Here is a 19,666-nt window from a genome sequence, read left to right as displayed (position 1 = left end):
GCCCTTGAATGAAATTATTGGGCGAAATGGGGTCTGGCGGGACCGGCCGCGGCTCGCCCCCTCCTTGGTTTGTACGTGTAATGCCACTTCTGAGAGCGACAATCGGGCTACTTGCTGGACAGGGAGGGACAAAAAGGAGATTAAACCGTTTTAAATAATAATAAAAAACATCCCAAACGCAAGCAGAGTGGATTACACTCGCCGCGGCGCCCCGGCTCCCCCCAGGTTCCCCGAAGAGCCGCCTTCGGGCCTCGCAGGCAGAGCGGCCCCGGCGTCAGCCCAGCTCGGCCCCGCCAAACTTCCCGGGAGCCCTTGGAGCGCCCAGAGGGTCTCCCCGGCTCTCCGTGTCACATCCTTCTTTGGCCGAGGACATCCTGCACCTGCAGCAGCTCGGGACCCTGCCGGGGCTGGGGAAGGCTCCCCGGGCCCCTGCCCCTGTCCTGGGCCCGTACCCACTCCGAATGTGGCCCTTATTTCAGGGCGTTCCAGACTCTGTCTCCCCAAGTCTTCCTCGGGATACCACAGCAAACCCACCATGTAATGACTGAAATTCCCCAGAGACTGGGGTATAGTTAGTTCATTAAAACTTCCCTGACTAACTTGAGCGCTGGGCTGCTACAGCATAAGAGGGGCAAGAGGAAATTTATCTGTACATTTTCGTCTTTGCCTATTTTTTTTTTTTTTTTTACGTAATGAAATTAAAACTTTTGGAGCTCACAGTTGACATTTTGCAGAAAATTGAGTTATCAAGGCAGTAATTATTTCACGGGGAGATAAAACTCTCATAGCCCTAACTGTCAAATAGGGGCCTTTTCAGATTTTAATTACAAAATAAAATTAGTCTGCTCTTCCTCGGAAGGGTTTGTGAGTGGCTAAACAGAGCTTTCCCCAATACTGGTGGTCGTCAAACTCTGCTAATTAGCAATGCTGAGAAATTCCAGTTAACAAGGACATTCTCTAAGTCTCTGCAGGTTCCCTGCCGTTCGCCTTCATTTCCATAAGAAGATTAAGAGTGGAGGGGAACACACTCAAATGCAGATGCAGAAAAGAAGCGTTTTTAACAAGCATCATAATAGTAAGATGCTTGGCTAGTTCTCACCTAATTACTGCAAGTTAAACCTCTATTTGCAGCTAAGGACAAAAAATGGAGCTGCAATCTCCCATCTCCACAAGTCTGCTTAATAGTTTGCTTTAGATTGGTTACTAGTAGGTTCAGGAAAAAAAATAATATGAAAATGTGTATATTCTTTCCGATACAGTTAACACGATAGGTTGTATCCGTAGGGCTTTTAGAAAAATCGGCGAGCATTAGAACAATAAATACATAAAATCCAAGTAGTTAACATTCATTTTCTTTTTAAGAGACTCATAACCTGGAAATAAGAATGCGTGTGCCGCAGAGCCCATCGCTGAGAACATTTGCAGACTATTTGTTTAATGTAAGCACTTTTCATTTCCATAAATTATACCAAAGGCAACGATTTTTTAAATCCACTCAGATTAAACCGTTCCTCTGCAGGCCTCCCTTCCCTGGCTGTATTCTTAGAGAGCAGTGGTGTTATTGTCATTAATATAGAAAATCAGGGACCATTTCATCTTTTTTTTTTTTTTTTTTTTTTTTTTTTTTTTTTTTTTTTTTTTTTTTGTAGCCAGCTTCCCGGTCTGCCTCTGCTTCCGCCCACCCGTGTGTGTATTCCCAACCAAGCAAACCTCCATACCCAGAGGAAAGGCACAAAATGCCCCAAAAGAGCCATCGTCCTCACCTTATTTCCTGTATTGCACTATTGCACTATTATGTATATATGCCAGTCTATTGCATCGATAATTAAAAGTGTTAATTAAAATAGAGCCGTAAATACTCCCGATAGCACAATTGTTAGGCATTTCCCATCCTTTATTCGCATGATAAATGCAATTAGGAAAGGACCAGGCCCCGAAAGGCTCTCAGCGAGCACAAGGCAGCCCACGATGCCTGGTCCTGCGTGGAGCTCTGGGCCGTGCACCCCACGCACCTCCTGCAGCTACAGCCAGAGCAAAAATAACCCCTTGCCTGCTCACCGCCAGCCCTCGCTTATCGGTTTAGCACAATGAGCAAGCACCTACACCGCCCACCCACCCCCTTAAAAAAAAAATCAAATAATTATCCCTAAAATTATTTTTTAATAACTTTATCAACTGGAGACCAAAGGGACAACAATAAGACAGTTAACAGCGGCCATGCATTCAGAAGTGTCTGGACATTCAGAATCCAGTTATACCCCACATCTCATAATTTGCACCTATGTTTCCACGGTTTAACCTATCACTTATCTAGGGGTTATATATACATTTTCGAATTAAACGCATTGGACCCGGTAGGATTTATTTGCATACTCTACGTACAGAAAAAAAAAAACAGAGATGCGTCCCTGTTGGCCGGTCGGTTTTTGTTATTTTTATTCTTTGTTGTTATTATTATTACTATTATCATTATTATTCCGCCGGGGTGTCATTTTCCTCTCCCTTCCCCCCGGCCCTCGCGCGGCTCCCGGCGGCGCCTCCCGCCCGGGGCGCGGCCGGGCCGGCAGGGGGCGCCGCAGCGCCGCGGCTGAGGGGCTGAGGCCGTCGGGGCGCCCCGCGCTGCCCCGGCCCCCGCCCCGCGCCCCGGCCGCGCTCCGGCCCCTGCGGGTCCCCCGCCGCCCCGCACCCCCTCCGGCTCCACGCCGTGAGCGCCATCGCACCGAAAGGCGGAGCAACCCCGTCGAGGCAGGGGAGGCGCGGAGCGGCGCGGGGGAGCGCGGCCAGGGCGGCGAGCGGCTCCCCCCGCTCCCGCTCCGCGTCCTCTCTCCCCTCCTTCCTTTGTCGTCAAGTGCGGTTTAGCAACAAAGATCCCAACAAGAGAGTGGAAGTAAACTTAGCCGGGGCTTTGTGCAGCCCGTGTAGTGACAACAAGGGAAACAAAACTACGTATTTGTAGCGCTCCGCCGTCCCCCCAGCCCCGCGCTGCGCCCACCCGGCGCCGCCCGCGGCCCGCAATGGGCGCGGGGTGACGGTGCCGCCGGGCCCTGAGGCGGACGGAGCGCGGCCCCGACCCCTCCCCAGCACCTGCAGAGGGGTCCCGGCCCCGCTTTGTGTTTGGCGGGGATGGCATGTGGGAAACCCGTGTTTGCACTGGACATCTCCCTGCTGCGAGGCCGGAGGCCGGGGGGAAGGGCTTGGCGCGCTGCGGCGCGGAGCGGGGCCCGGGGGATGGCCGGGAGATGGGCACAGCCTCTGCCCGGGCGGTGCGCTGCGGGCTCCGCTCCCCAGCGGCGGCGGCAGCAGCAGGGCCCGGCTGCGGGCTCCGCCTCACGGGGACTGCACGGCCTGGACGGGGCGAGCGAGGCACACGCAGGGCCCCGCGCAGCCGGGCGGCCCTTCTGTCCCGAGGGGCACCGGCGCAGGGCTGGGGGAAGCCGTCCCCGCTCCGCTCCCCCTATGGCTTCTCCTAGCCCCAAGCCAACATCAACTTAAAGGGGAAAAAAAAAAAAAAAAAAAGAAAAGAAATAAAAAAACCACCACGTAGCAACAATGCTGTTTACCCACTTCCTCCAAAAGGCGTGTGTGACCTGTTGCTGGAAGGGGAGATACAAAGGCTCCCAGTGGCCGCCCGGGCCGCCCCCGGGCCCGCCTCCCCGCCGAGCCGTCCCGGCGCGCCCAGCCCCCGCCCCGTTTCATGCAAAACCAGGGGAAGAGACTTGTCCTCAGTGGCGGAGCCGCCGCGCGCTGATTGGCCGGAGCGAACGCATTTATTGCCTGACAAGCCCCCATCACATGGATGGTTGTCTATTAACTTGTTCAAAAAAGTATCAGGAGTTGTCAAGGCAGAGAGAGAGAGTGTGTGTGTTTGCAAAAGGGGGTAAAGTAGTTTGCTGGCTCTTTAAGACCGAGGTGGAGAGAGAGAGAGAGAGAGGGAGAGAGAGAGAGAGAGAGAGAGAGAGCGGCAGGCAGAGAAAAGGGAAAAAGGAGGAAGAAGTTTTTTAAAATCAAGACTCCGGCGGTAATAATAGCAGTTATTAGCATTATTAATCCATCAGCGAAGAAGAAGATCCTGATCTTGATCCAAGTGTGGTTTTGGGGAGTCCCCCTCCCCCCTTTCCTACCCCTCCCTAGGAAGAAAAAAAAAAAAGTCCGGCTTGGGACTCCGCTGCGGCTGCTCCTCGTTTCTCTGCTCAAGGCTGGTTCCAGCAAAAGTAGTTTGAATGTACAACATGATGGAAACCGAGCTGAAACCTCCCGCCCCCCAGCAAACTTCGGGGGGAGGCACAGGCAACTCCAACTCGGCCGCCAACAACCAGAAGAACAGCCCGGACCGGGTCAAGCGCCCGATGAACGCGTTCATGGTGTGGTCCCGCGGGCAGCGGCGGAAAATGGCCCAGGAGAACCCGAAGATGCACAACTCCGAGATCAGCAAGCGGCTCGGGGCGGAGTGGAAACTTTTATCCGAGGCGGAAAAGAGACCCTTCATTGATGAAGCCAAGCGGCTCAGAGCTCTGCACATGAAGGAGCACCCGGATTATAAATACCGACCCCGGAGGAAAACCAAGACCCTCATGAAGAAGGATAAGTACACGTTGCCGGGGGGCTTACTGGCACCGGGCACCAATACCATGACGACTGGGGTAGGGGTTGGGGCCACCTTGGGAGCTGGGGTGAACCAGAGGATGGACAGTTACGCGCACATGAACGGCTGGACCAACGGAGGCTATGGGATGATGCAAGAGCAGCTCGGCTACCCGCAGCACCCGGGCTTGAACGCGCACAACGCGGCGCAGATGCAGCCCATGCACCGCTACGACGTGAGCGCCCTGCAGTACAACTCCATGACCAGCTCGCAGACTTACATGAACGGATCGCCTACCTACAGCATGTCCTACTCCCAGCAAGGGACCCCGGGCATGGCCCTGGGCTCCAGGGGCTCGGTGGTCAAGACGGAATCCAGCTCCAGTCCCCCCGTAGTCACTTCCTCGTCTCATTCAAGGGCTCCTTGCCAAGCTGGGGACCTTCGGGACATGATCAGCATGTATCTACCAGGTGCTGAAGTACCAGAACCAGCTGCCCCAAGCAGACTTCATATGTCCCAACACTACCAGAGTGCACCTGTTCCTGGCACAGCCATTAATGGCACACTCCCTCTATCACATATGTAAGACAAAGGGGCCGGGGGGGGTGGGAGGGGAGGGAAAGGAAAACTAAACAAAACAAACACAAAAAAACTTTTATTAGAAATTCTGGACTTTTTTTTTTTTTTGGACTATTTTTGTACAGAGAAAACTCCGGAAGGGGGGTGGGGGTGGGGTTTTGGGGGGGGGGGGGTCAGAAATTAAACCGACAAGGAACTTGTATAGATCTCGGAGGGGAAGCAACTACACAAAACTTTTAAAAAGTTCTAGTTAAAACGGTAGGAACTTTGCAGAAAGTTTGCAAAAGTCTTTACCAATAATATTTAGAGCTAGACTCAAAGAGCGAAGAGGAAGATGTTTTAATATTTGCAGGCAACTTTTGTACAGTATTTATCAAAAGACACATGGCAATCAGAATGTCCATTGGCAATACAGAGAGAAGAAAAAAAAAACAAGCTCGCGAATTTGCCAATTATTTTTAAAAATTAGAGTCTTCTTGGACCAGTGTGGTTGTGGCAGCTGAATTTATAGCAGCTGCGAGAGGAGAGGAAATTATTTTACGGCATTTGGACATTTAAATTGTTTTAGAAATTGTACAAAAGATAAAAAAGGTAGGATGAGTACTTGCGAACCATGGGCTTGGTTTGCTGGAAAAGGGCAAACGTTTAGATTGTACTAAATTTTTTTCTTTTTTTTTCTTTTTTTTTTTTTACTTCTTGTTAAAAAGCAAAAATTGCCATGCCATGCAGGTTCACACGCCGTTTGTTAATTTATAATAACTTTTTGTTTCCAGACTTCATCCTGTTCAAAGGAAAAAAAAAAAAAAAAAAAAAAAAGGAAAATTACCAACCTGAAATTACTGTGTTTGAAATATTTTCTTATGGTTTGTAATATTTCTGTAAATTTATTGTGATGATATTTTAAGTTCTTTTTTTTTCTCCTCATTTTCCGTAGTTGTATTTTAAAGATTCGGCTCTGTATTATTTGAAATCAGTCTGCCGACAGTCCATGTATATATTTGAACTAATACCATCCTTATAACAGGTACATATTCAAGTTAAGTTTTTACTCCATTATGCACAGTTTGAGATAAATAAATTTTTGACATATGGACACTGAAGTTCCGCTTGAGTCTTGGATTTATTTTTGTAACGCAAGATGTTTTTTGAATAATTCATGCAGTAGAAGGTATCATCGTAGCCAACCAAATACGATAAATAATGCAGTAATATATAACTATATATATATATATATATAACGCATGAATATTTTTATAGGTATGTATATAGAGAGAGAAAGTACAATAGCTTTAATGGAATAACTGCCTGTGCCTCCTCCGGGGGGGACGGGAACGCGGAGTGAGAGGCTTCTTCCCAGTTCCCTCCCTTCCCTCCCGAGGACGCGGGGTGCGCCGGGCTCCGGGGGTTCTGTCGCCGCTGCCTTCGGCCACTTGTTGCCCCCGGAGGGGCCGAGCTGGGGCTGGCGGGGCCGGCGGCAGCGGCGGGCGGGCCGCGGGCACTGCCGCGGCCTCCCGGCTCCCACAGGCGGATAAGGCACTTCTCTCTTTTCCCTTTCCCAACCGTGCCTCCCTCCGCTGGGCCGGCAGGAGGGGAGCCGGCTTCCCACGGCCGGGAACCCGAGCGCGCCCGGCCTGGCCGGGCTCAGCCCTCCCCGCTCCCTTTGTCCGCCGCTTCCCAAACTTTCCTCTCCTGGCTCCTGGGCCGCGCAGGAGGAGGTGAGAGGTGGGGGCGGGCGTAGGGTTGACCGGGCAGAGGTAAGAAACAACAAAAACCGAACAAACAAACAAAAACAGTCGAATGCCAAAGACTTTCACGTTTTATCACAGCTCTTTCTTGAATCCTATTTCTTAAATTGCCAGCGCGGTGTAGCCCCGTTTCGGACACTCTCTGCAGCCGGTCACAGCCCCAAAGAGAAGCGGTGGCGCCCGCCATATAGAAGGAGAGATCCACCGTCCGTGCCAGGTAGAGTTTTACTTTGTACAGTCGTACCCGCAGTTGCCGAGGACGGGGCTCCGCGCCGCTCCGCGCTGGCGGCCCCGGCCGGCGCCAGGCCCCGCGGCCCGGGCAGGGCAGGGGGCGATGGGCAGCGCAGCTGGGCAGTCCCTGCGGCAGCCCCAGCGGGGATTTGGTGCTGCTAACGCGGCTTCCCTTATGGGAAACGCGCGAGAGGGAGATGTAAATAATAATAATAATAATAATAATAATAATAATAATAATAATAATAATAATAATAATAATAAAGGTACGCATTTTGGGATTTGAAATACTGTGATTGCAAACTGGTCGTGTGTTCTGCTAATGGCATGTGGTACGTGGCAAGGAAAGCATGTGATGTTTGGCTTAGGCAAGGCACAAAGTGGGCACTCCGGCACGGGGCAAGCGTTGCTGAGCTTTTCTCTCCAGTATTTCTTGTCAGCCACTGGATTTCGCTTTAGGTCGGGGGGGAAGAAGGCTGGGTAAAATGCACACACGCGCACACACACACATACACACACACACACACAAATTACCTGACTGGCTGTGGCTTTTATTTGGTATTGCTATTTCCTAGGCCCAGTTCTGGCCTCCATCCTTGAAGCCTGGTGTCCAGATGAAAACTAGCATTGCCAGACTAGGAGACGTGGAGATTTGCTCACTGCCTGGTTTTGTAGTTTAGCTCCCTTTGTCTCTTTCATTTCTGCACCGTCGCGGTACTTGGGCCGGACAACAGTTTTTGCAGGTTCTCAACCTTTTCTGTGTCTTTTACGCTAGTGCAACGAGTAAAACATTCTTTTTCAGAGCAGTGAGCGTTTGCAATGCATTTGGGGATTATTCACGTGGTAACGAGCCCACATCCCCGCTCCCGCTTGCTTGCCTCGCTGAGAAAAGAGAACCAGGAATAAAAGCCCAATCGATATCACGATTCCATTTTTAAAAGCGAATCTTAGCCAATTAACAGCAATAAAACTTGGCCCCTTTTTGAAGTGCTAACTAAAATATTCGAGGGGGGTATTTGGAAATGTTGGTCCTTTTACAATTCGCATAGAGAAGGCGAGCTAATACCCCTAAACAAAAGGCACTAAGCCACATATTCAGGCTTAGTGAATTCAGCAACTTTTTATAAGGGCAATTTGTTTAAGCTTAGATTTCTGAGTACGATTTGGAATATATGTGGTTGAAACCTGATATCCCTTGGACAGATTCCTTCCATCCATCCATCCATCCATCCATCCATCCATCCATCCATCCATCCCTCCATCCATTTATCCGTTTAGGGAGGATAACCCAAAGCATTTTACATGTACAGCTGAACTGTTTTATTTTTAAAGTGCTACTTAGAGGAACGCCATTGTCCACTGCTCATTTTAAATTCAACACATTCAATAACGCCATTTACACCTAAGCCATTATCCTGGGCTTCATGGCAGCTGAAATGTGTAGCAGAGCTCGTGGGTATGTTTTTATTTTGGTTATTGAAGACCTTTGGGGTTCTCCGTGGTTTCCCTCTCGCGAATTGTTGTGTATTTTATAGCCAGAGTGATGCTCGGCCCAAGAGCGCCAGTGTAATGTTTCTCTAACCTTCTACACAGCCGAAGTGAACCCAAGGATAAGATTATAGTTTCCCCTGTGATTTTTTACGGCTTTTTAAGTACTGGGGTGTTAAAATATTTTGCGGAACTGGAGAGGTAGATTAGCAGGGTTTCTTGCCAAAGCTGGGAAGCTGGTATTACAGACTGTCCCAGGGGGAAATCGCTCACATTAACCACTAAATGAATATTTGACAAGGGCTCATTCGGGGGTATTATTACTACAAACGGGTCCCTACTGGACTTTCCAAGGGTCAAAGAGCAATGGTTCAATTAATTATTTAGACTGTTAGTAGATTTGGTTGTAATAGCTGTACTTATTTCTGCAACCGACAGCTTCTTGCGGTGGGGGATCTGGGGAGAGGCTCTGCCTCGCAGCCCCGGCTCCAGCCCGTGGCTCTCGCTTGCCGACACACATTTCTTGGCCGAAACCACGTTTTGATTCCTTGAGATGCCCACTGGTGCCGGGTGGGACATCAGGAGTGACGGTGATCCCCACAGCAGAGTGTTTTCTCTCAATATTAATTCCTCCTCGTCCCCAACGGGCAGCAGAGCTAGATATCTGCCTCCGAAGAGGAGGTAGATAGCCCAGCAATTTAAGTAGTATATAATGTAAGTCCCACTGAAAGAAAGAGGCCCATTACTGATAGGTGTGATTAGATACACTTCAGTCATTTAAATCCTGATCTAACTCAAATACTAAAATGTAAAACCTGCTTCGGTGGTTGTGAGATTTCCGAGGATATATGCAAAATGCTGACATTCTGATAGCAGAAGAGCTTCGTCTTTGCTTTTTTTAAACTCCAGTCAGCCTCGCCTGACACTGTCGTTTCAACATTTTTCTTGGTGAGGAGGGGAGAGAGAAGGGAGGATTATTTTGTTTAATTTCTACAACAAACATGTCCGTAGTAGTAGATACTAAAAAAAAAAAAAAAAAAAAGGCAAAAACCCCCAAAATAACGTTGGGAGTGTGCGATTAGGTGACAATAATGTATGTTGAATGAATAAGAGATAAGCTGCAAGGGGGGAGAGGGAAGCAGTAATTACAAACCCAATTCATTCAGCTTTTCAGGACTTTTGTTGTGGGAGCTCCATTGACGGGCTTCGAGCTGCCAGTTTTCTCACATTAAAAAGAACTGATCAGCGCCTCAGGGGGACAAGCAACACCGCTTAACTGCATAGTGATGGGGTCCTCATTTAGAGCCATTACAACAAGAAAATTAAACAGAGCCTTTGTGTGCACCAGGTTTACTTTTCAATTGCTGACAGTTTATAGCTAACTGCTCAGAGATTTAAGTTTGATTGCGGTTTGATCGCCTGCTAGTTAGCACCGCCGCTATTTCAGTTTTGGTAATTAAAACCAGTTTTTCTGACGATGGCACGGGGAATTGCGAGAGTTTGGTACTATTTTGCTTTTGAGGAATCAATTCACTTGGCGAGGACGTACAGCGCTACAGTGAGTGTGGGGGCTGGTTCACTTGCGAATTGGAAAGGAAAGGAGCCCGGGGTGGAATGGAAATTCCCGGAGCCGCGCGTTTGGCCGTGCCAGAGCGGGAGGGCGAGCTCCGTCCTGCGGGACGGCCCTGCCCGGGCACCGCGGCCGCTCCGGGCTCGGCGGAGCCTCTGCGCCGGCAGGTGCGGGCGGGCGGAGCGGCGAGGAGGAACAAAACGAAACCCCGAACCTCGCAGGATGGTTTTGGAGCTTTGCTTTGGAGTTCGCAGAGGGTTTGCTGCGGCTGAGCCGCGTGTGAGAGCGCGTGTGTGAGTGTGCCTGTGTGTGCGTGTGTTTGTATCCGTGTGCGCCTGTGCGTACAGGGGGAGGGGGCGCGCCGAAACAAGCTGCAATTTTTCATTGCAATTTGGCAATGTTGGAGGAGAGCACTGGCGGCCCTTCCCGAGCAGCGTGCTGCGGGTTCGGGCCCAGCTGTCCGGCAGGAGAGGCCCGGGCCGCTGCAGCCCTGTCGGCAGGAGCGGGGGAAGCCCGGGGGCGGGGGGTCCTCGCTGCGAGCGCCCGCGGGGAATGGAGCACGGCCGGGCCAGAGAAGTTTCTGCAGGAGTTTATCCTTGGCTCATCCTCTGGTGCTGCCTCGCGGGACCTCTGCCATGTGGGCGACAGCTTGTGCAGAGTGGCTTTATGTTTTGAGGTTTTTTGTTTTGGTGTTTATTTTTTTTTTTAAATTTGTCCCTTTTAAATTTAATTCTTTAAGAATTTCTCGGTTTTGTTTGTGTTTTGCGCCCGTCCCTACCTGTTCCCCGACCCCCTGATAAAAGCGCGTCTCCCTCCCTCCTTTCCTCCAAATGTGTTTCAGACTCAAGTCACCGAGTGGTTATTCCAAGGCAGTTGCCTTCTTCAGAAGAGCGAGGCGGCCGCAGCTCGGGAGGGTCCCCGAGGGTCACCCTAACGGGCGGGGAGCTGTCAGGCCGCTTCCGCGGGGCCCGACCGAGCTTGGTGGGGCCAAAGGGGCTATGCCGCCGGGTCCTACAAGCTCTGGGGGCAGTGGGACGTCGGGGGAGAGCTGTCAGCCCCGGGGCACGAGGCTGGACTGTGTCTGCCCTCTCCCCACAGCGCGTCCCCCTGTCCCGAGCCCAGCGGCGGGCAGAGCGCTGCTCCGGCCCCCGGCCGGGATGTGCCCCCGCTCCCGGACAGGCGGCCGCTGCCCCAGGGAACGGGAGGGGAGGCCCGGCCCCCGCGGGCTCCCCCGCCCCGGGTCCTCGGTGACCCCATCATCTCCGCAGCAGTTAGGGCTGATGACGTAATGTGGGCGCTTTTTTTTTTTTTTCCCCCCCCCCAGAAAATCGTGATTAACGGCAGGGGATGGGGATGAGGAGGGGTAGGGGGAGAATCCCACCGGGTTCTGGAAAGACACAGGCCTCTCCAGAGGCTTTCCCGCGGGAAGGCTCTGCAGGGGTCTCTTGGCACACCAGCTCACACTCACTCACGCACACTCACAACTCACACGCGTTCCAAGCTGAAGGCTTGATCCTGCAACCCGCCTCCCATCCTGCGGGAAGCTCCCAGCGCTGGGGCGGCCGGTCCGGGCCAGCCGACCTTACTCGGGCGAGTAGGGACGCCCAGGGCCGGAGGCGGCTCCATTAGAACCAAGTCTCGCAGCGCTCCGCAGGGCGGCCGGGCCGAGCTCCGGGAGCGGGGCTGGGGCTCATCCCCGCGCTGCCCCCGGCTGCCGGGCTCCGCTGCCACGGGAGAAGCTCTCCAACGTGTCCTTCTGGCATCGCTGGGAATGATGGTTCCTTTAAGCTCTTACAAATTGAAGAAGTAGAGGAAGACAGAGAAATAATTAATGTATTAAAACAAGCAGCGAATTCCTCAGGAGGCACCTTATCAACTCCAGCCACACTGGCTTCATCCCTCCTCGTATGCTAATACCCCGTGACGTCATTGGCGCCAGATTGAATGTGAATCAGTTATGAAATTATTAGTTTTAGCTTAAAAAGCAATCTGGCTCTCCCGTGAGTGGGCTTTGCGTTGCTGCGGGTTCTCGCTGCGTGTCCTCCCCGTGTTATGCACACACAGTAGTTGCGACTTTCCTGTCGCAATGAATCAATATTTCCAAAGCACACGTCCTAACAGGGGGTGATGTAAAGAAACCCATAGATTAATTTGGTCCCGTTTCTGAGTCGGCTGTGTCTTCCTTATCGATACACACTTTACACCCGAAACCAGACAGTCGGATTTCCTCCTACTCTTCAGGTAGGCAAGAGCTCCTTGTGATTTATTTCTGTTAAGATCCCACAGAGGGGGTGTTATTCTTTGCCAGCGTCTGCGAAAAAAATACTCAGGAGTTTGCTTTTGCTTTTGCTTGTGATGGAGGAAAATGGGCCAGAAAAGGGGGAAATACAGATATTGTTTGTTTGGTTGGTTGTTTCAAATAGAAATATTTTTATTTAGAATTTTGAAAAGGAGAGCATCCCAGCGGTGGAGGGCCAAGGGATCTGAGCGGGGAACAATGGGAATTAACACCATTTCAATCGCCGAGGCCACTCTAATTAGATGTCTGGGTCCGGCGAGATCAAATACCTGAATCTAAACCCCTCGGCTCGGTTTCTTTCTCTTGCAAATGCTTCTGAAAAACGGTTCTTCAAGAAACCAAGCTACCCCCAAATTCCCCGGAGTCCCTTTCGAGAAGTTTGGCCGTTAACAACTTTCTCCATGGGTTAGGGGGGCCGGCGCGTCCCCTCCCGGCAGTGGCCGCCGGCCCCGCCGCCCCTGGCCCGGCACCCCCGGTGACACCTCCGCACCCCGCTCCCCCCGCAACTGCTGCAGGACACTTCGGGCTCCTCGGCCCTTTCTTTCCCCCCGCCTCCGGAGAGCTGCTCTGCTCCCATGAATTATGAATAAACTCTCTCCTGGGGAGCCCCGGCATGGGCCCATCTCCTCTCCCGGGGCTGCGGAGCCCCGGCGAGGCAGGGGAGTGGCACCGGCCCCAACTCCTGCTTCCAGCAGCCCCCTAAGCAGGGAAAGAAAGAAGGAAAAAGAAAGAAAGATGAAGGAAAGAGAGAGAAAGAGAGAGAGAAAAAGAAAAGAAAAGAAAAGAAAAGAAAAGAAAAGAAAAGAAAAGAAAAGAAAAGAAAAGAAAAGAAAAGAAAAGAAAGAAAGAAAGAAAGAAAGAAAGAAAGAAAGAAAGAAAGAAAGAAAGAAAGAAAGAAAGAAAGAAAGAAAGAAAGAAAGAAAGAAAGAAAGAAAGAAAGAAAGAAAGAAAGAAAGAAAGAAAGAAAGAAAGAAAGAAAAGAAAAAAGTTGTAACTGGCTGAGAAGTGAGTTTTCTGACTAATGAAATCCAAAATGAGCGGCGAATATAAAGTATTGTAAGATTTCTTCCCTGCACCCCAGGCACTGATTGGCAATACTTTTTTTTTTTTTTTTTTTTTTTTTTTTTTTTTTTTTTTTTTTTTTTTTTTTGTGCGTTGGTTTGAAAAGCAGGAAGAAATGTAATGAATTGAGTGCTGTCAGAGATGTCTTCTCTGTTGATGTGGTGAATGGCAGTAGCTCCCTGATCCAGTGCAGGTGCAGTAGAGCTGGGGAATAAAAGAGGGGGGCTCTCTGTTCAGTGGAAAAAGCACATTCCCTACAATAGACCACACACTGCCAGCCAGCACGGCATCAGCTCACACTCTCAGACTTTTTTTCGCCTCTTTCTACAGTCCTGAGCTCACAAAATGGCTATACATTAGCACTAGTTAGGGTTTGCTTTTAATGAACAGTTGTGACTCCTTTTGACCAACATTTAAATCTGCTGTGCTCTCTCTGAAGACAGGTCTGTTTTGATCACAGGTTTTAAAAAATGGCCCGTTTCCTAACAAGGCGGCTTATTCAGGGCCATCAGTTGCATTTGATTACAAGAAAAAAAAAAGGCTCTCGATTAATAAAACGCATTTCCCAAGTGCTTCGAGCGGGGAAAGTTTTTTGCCTTTTTTTTTTTTTTTATATATAATAAAGTGTTTTGGGGAGGAGGAGAGACACTGTTTTTAAATGGATGAGATGGTCTAATCCTATACACGAACGCATTTTAATCCTGTTTAGAGATAACCTGTCTCCTTTTTGGCTTAATATATTCTCCTTATACATGGATACAAACTTTGCACTCTTATTAATTCAGTCCAGATTGTTTTATTGGCTTATTTCCATAATATATTTTTTAACTTTTTTTTACCGTCTCGACGATCTGCTCAGAGTAAGCTAGGTTACACTTGGTTACACAAGTTTTATTCGAAATTATTTCCATGGCGAGGGCTCACCCCTCAGCCAAGAGGACTGATTGATTCTGTCCCTCTCCGCCTCGATTTGATGTGCCTCGTCCTATCGCGGCCAAGCCAATGAGCCGGGATTTTCATGGCATCCCGGAGCAGCCCTTGCTGATTTCTCTTGCACCTAACCTGCAAGAAGTAGATTAAGCTCTTTTGGATATACTTGCTGATGCATTGCGCTGAGGAAAATTGCCCGGCGTTTGCTTATAGAAACCCGTGTTACTGTGAATGTTCTTTTTTTCCCCTAATCGTGGTAACAAATAGCATCAGCTCCTGGAACGGTTTGGCAAAGCCATTCTTGCCTGAGTAGTGCTAAACGGGAGAAGCTGACAGCTACCCGGTTATTACCTGAGCTCCGAGGAACCCCCACCCCCAGCCGATAACAAAACGTGTTGGCAATAAATGACATTAGAGCCACCAGCCAGGTGCCGCTGGGCGCTCGGAGCACGTTTCCAGGGGGCAGATCCCGTCATCCCGCGCACAAAGAATGGACCTTGTCCAAATAGGAGACAAGAGATCGATGCTGCTGTATCGTTTCATCATATCATATCGTATCGTATCACATCGATAATCCTGTATGAAAAACGTCTCGTTTACACTTGTTCGGGACGTTTCAAACGCGTCGGAGCATCATCACCTGACAGCGCCTTTTTTACTGCCAACAAGTTGCAGCTCCCCAGCCCCAGCCTTGGCCCCGCGGCAGCTCAAAAACAAACGCGGGGGAGTTTTCCGGAGGTGCCGGTCCCTGCCGGGGGCTCGGGGAGCCCAGCCCCCCCGGGAAAGGGGCTGCGCCCCGCGCTGCTCCCCGCGCCACCGGACAGCCTTTGTGTCCTCCTGCTGCACACACCCATAATTAATCCTCCTTCTTACCGCTTACATCCCGGACCCAAGGGGCAACTCAAACCTATTTAGATCGCCTTGGTTGGTTGCACAAATTTAAGTGGCAAATGAGTTATAAACCTAATAACTGCTTTAATAAAAATAATTATTTGATTATGGCAGAGGAAATTTGCTGGAATGCAGGGATGCGGCTGGGTTTGCGTTTTGGTGGTAGTGAGGTTCGTCTTTGCTTGGAATTCAGACGCCTTTAGAAAGCGTTAGTCTGAAAAAAAAAATCCCAAACTCAGAACAAAATGAAAAACAAACAAAAATCACCCCAAAATCAAAATCCTAAAAGATTTTACATAAAAACATCGCCTTGGTTCTCGGAGTACCGTGAAACATTTCCCGTGATATTCGAAAGAATAATTACTTTGTAAACAGAAAAATCAATATGAGATTTGGGTGGCTTTGAATTGATTGAAAACAGTCAACACAGAGGACCATTAATCACAAACGCTGGTACCTCTTTCGCTTTTCCCCCGTTAAGGATGAAGTTTCTGAGCCTCTTTCAAGTGTATTTATGCTTCTGGTTTTACAAGAAAAAGTGAGGATGCAACAAGACCAGTCGCGTTGTCCTCTCTATACTTTTAACGCTAGCATATTGTTTGATTACTAATTCGAGTTAATATGATCTTTATGGCAACATAACAGTGGATAATTGGCCCTTTTTCTGAACAACAATGTAAATCACAATCGCTTTATTATTTAATAACGTCAAACGCTTCGTTGGATTGGCCCCGACAGAGAAGACCTTTTCTTTCTAGGCAGTGTTGTTGAGAAAGAACAATGCAGATCTAATTGTGGAGATTTCAGAAGTTGGCTCCTGTAAATGAACAGCTTAGATATGGAAGTTCCAGCAGATGTCTGCACTTTTCCCTGTGACAAACCTTGTAACCCCCCTTCCTCCCCCTCTGCCCCGTCCTCCCCCCTCCCCGACTTATTGAAGATTTTTTGTTCTCACATCCTAGCAACAACCTAAATCTTCCAGTCGCGAATACACCCCTTTCCCCTCGTTGCTATCCAGCCCTCAGATGGCCGCCTTAAGCGTACACACCGAATTAGCGCTTGGCCCAAGGCGCGCTCGCCCCTCGCTCGCCCCGGGCCCCCCCATCAGCTGCGGCCTGGGGGGTGTCGGGCCGGCGGGGGCAGCCGGGGGGCTTGGGGCGCTCGGCAGTGCCGCCACCTTCTCGCCAGCCCTGGGAACCTGCCGGGGATTCGTTTTGCAACAGTTTAGAGGCGGCTGCAAGTTACGCTCGCCGTTATGTGGCAGGAGAGGTGCCAGGGCCTGCCAGCGCCGGGGGGTGCGGGACGGGCCCCCGGGCGGCGCCCCACGATGTGCCACCCTCTGTCTTGGGGTGCCCCTGCCTCGGCCCCCCTGCCCGGCCCCGCTGACCCAAACCCTGCCGCTCCACCCTGGCAGCAGCAGAAGCCTGTCCCAGCTGCGGGGCCGGGCTCCAAGGCAGAAGTTGAGCGACTTCTGGCGGAGGGGGGCGCACCCCGGTGCGCGTCGGCTCTGCCGCCCGGTCCCGCAGCTGCGCGGGTTTTTGCCTGGCGCTGGAGGCGCCCTGCCTGGGATGGGCCGCTCGGGGCGGCGGGTCCCGCTCCCCTCCTCATCGCCGCCCCTCCGAGGACAATTCCAGGAGAGGAGTTGGCTTGGCAAACTTCTGCGGTGGGCGCTGGCAGCGCTGCTGGCCCCCGGCCCGTCCCAGCTCCCCCGGCCCCAACAATGCGCGCTTTGCTGCCGAGAGAGCCCCGTCATGGGCGGGGGGGGAGCAAGGGGACGCGGCGGGCCGCGGGTGCCAGCCCTCCGCGCTGGCAGGGCCGTCTAGAGATGAGGCAGGTACACCAAATCCGCGATATCGTCCCTTACGTTAGTGCGTGGGGTTTAATGAGTTGATTTTTGACAAACCACCTAAATCCTCTTGTGCCGCCAGCGCGGCGAGGCCCCTTTCTGCTCCCTGCCGGGGTGCTCGCCCAGCTGCCCGCGGCAGAAGTCACCAGGGCACAGAGGTGCGGGTCCCCGCTGCTGCCTCGGGGGTGCCCGGGGCCCCGGCATCCCTCCCGCTCGGCCGGGCCCCCAGCGGGGCACCTGCACCGGGGCACCGCAGCCTCACACCTGCGACGGGTGCGGTTTTTGTTCGTTTGCGAGAACCCACTCGAGGGAAGTACCGAAAACACTAAAATCACTAAAATTACCCGAAAAAGAAATCCGAGTTGATTGTATCGCCCTGCCTGCAGCCGTGGGAAGCGGTTGATGAATCCCTGTTGACCTTTGAGCTTTTTTACCTCGAGTGGGTAGAAAAATCTTGATTTTTTTTTTTTCCCTCCTAGCTTTCCCGGCTTGTTTATTTGTCTTACAACTTTACTTTTCCCCGCTGACATCACCTGGCGGGGGGAGCGCCGAGCCCACTGAATGCTGCCCGTGGGAGTGCGGGAGCAGAGGGGGCGCAGCAGGGCGCGGGGGTCGCCAGGGCTCTCCCGACCGGCAGGCGCGGCCCCGCGGCGTGCCAAGGGTTAACTGTGCCCGCTGCGGGGCTCTGCGCGGCCAGCGAGGAAACTGCGCGACTTCCCCCAAATACCTTCAAGGGGAGAGCGAGTCCCGCAGCCCCGGGACCAGCGGGCCGGGCCGGGCCGGGCCGGGCCGGGCCGGGCCGGGGGCGGCCCAGGCGGCCGCCACTCCCCCGCAATGAGCTCATTTCCATGTCTGCGCCTCCCGCAACTGTGAGAAAATCCGCCGGGACATCCCGCGTGCCGATGCTGCCTGGGCTGCCCCGGTCGCCTTGGTGACAGAGCCTCGGGGGAACTACATCCATAAAATCAACCGAAACTTTTCCCGGAGCCGGCACATGGCAGGGAGTGGGGGATAACCCCACGCCCACGCGTGTCGTTCGTGGGGCCGGGCCGCCTGAACGCCTGCCTGGAGCCGTGCGCGGGGTGGGGGCGGGGAGGGGCTGGTGCAAAAGTGCCCGGGGACAGGCCTGGAGGGGGAAGGGAGCGCTGAACAACCCCACACTTATCAATAACAAGATGTATAAATATCAAAGTGAAGGAGCCCGAGTAAGTCTTTCTAGAAGCGCGGAGGAAGCTTAAGCAGCTTTCTTTAATGGTGATTTGTAGCTCTGTAAGGGGCACGGATAGCAAATACCCTGCAGGTGCATGTTGTAACACTGCCATCCGGACTTTAATGTAGATTACTCTCCAACTCGTTTGATCGGTCCTTTGAAACCCTTTACAATTGCCTGTGACGAACCGCCAGTCTCAGGTTTTTTTTTCTTTGAATAATGCCTTAAGGGTAAGTCCTCGGGGCTTTTAAAGATCTCCAGCACATTAAAAAAAAAAAAAAAAAAAAAAAAAAAAAAAAAAAAAAAAAAAAACACGATAGGTTTTTACTTTAGAGCGTGGGTCCATGTCTCTCAACCTGGGGCTGTTAACAGGCGTCTTTTAAATCATTAATCATCTAATAACCATCAACTTTGGAAGGGAGATACGGGCATCTTCTTAAGACCTCCGAACATTTCTGTGGCATTTGGGAACACACTGGTTAAAATTTCGGAGGCACACAGCCCATCCCTCCCGCTGAAGCCCTGGAGCTGGTGGGTCTCGGATGTTTATGGACTCAGCTGGGTGAATCTGTGCTGAAGGCCTTTTCCCTGGACATCGAGAACCTGCCGGAGCGGGTTTGGAGAGCAAATCCGAAGGGTGATGCAGGAGAGAAGCCCGGCCAGGGGCCTCTCTGAACATCCCTCATCCCGGCCCTGATTTGGGACCTTCGCCCCTGCTGTGTTGGTGCCTTCTAGCAAAGAGAGTGGCTTTCGAGGGGGTTAAAGGAAAAAAAAAGAAAAAAAGACTCGAAGACACAATAAATCCCTCAGATGTTTCCACTCTCACAGCAAATAACGTTTAACCTTTAATATTTATTCGTTGCTATTAATTCAAAAAAATAATTACTGAACTTTTGGCCCTTCAACTTCCACAAGCGGCGCTTTGTTTCTCTAAAATAAACTTGGGAGAAGCGATCCCTCCGTATCAAACTAGGGATTTGAATTAAAGGCCCATTTGGGACACTTGAGACTACAAAGGGTTACACATAAATAAATGCCACATTTGCCTATTGCAAAAGTTTTCTCTCTCCTTTCTCAGTCACAACGGGGGAGGAAAAAGCCGTCGTTTATTATCTAGTGCTGGGCAGGAGCAGCCCCTCCAGAATGTGCTCTTAGATTTGGCCGGTAGAAGAGGGACTCTTCCCGCCCCCCCCCCACCCCCAACAGCAGCTCCTTTTGTTCTCCAGATCTCTT

General features: G+C 51.4%; 1 protein-coding gene across 1 annotated transcript; it reads left to right on the top strand.

The window, feature by feature from the left end:
• Nucleotides 1-4,023: 4,023 nt before the first annotated feature.
• Nucleotides 4,024-5,168, top strand: SOX2 (SRY-box transcription factor 2; the record flags this gene model as incomplete). Its single annotated transcript, XM_084212444.1, has 1 exon — nt 4,024-5,168. Exon 1 carries the CDS (start codon nt 4,221-4,223, stop codon nt 5,166-5,168), a length of 948 nt encoding a protein of 315 aa, XP_084068570.1. The 5' UTR covers nt 4,024-4,220.
• Nucleotides 5,169-19,666: the final 14,498 nt, after the last annotated feature.

The sequence above is a fragment of the Fringilla coelebs genome (genome assembly GCF_963513975.1).
Source record: "Fringilla coelebs genome assembly, chromosome: 10".
Taxonomy (NCBI): Eukaryota; Metazoa; Chordata; class Aves; order Passeriformes; family Fringillidae; genus Fringilla; species Fringilla coelebs.
This window is presented reverse-complemented; position numbering and strand designations above follow the sequence as displayed.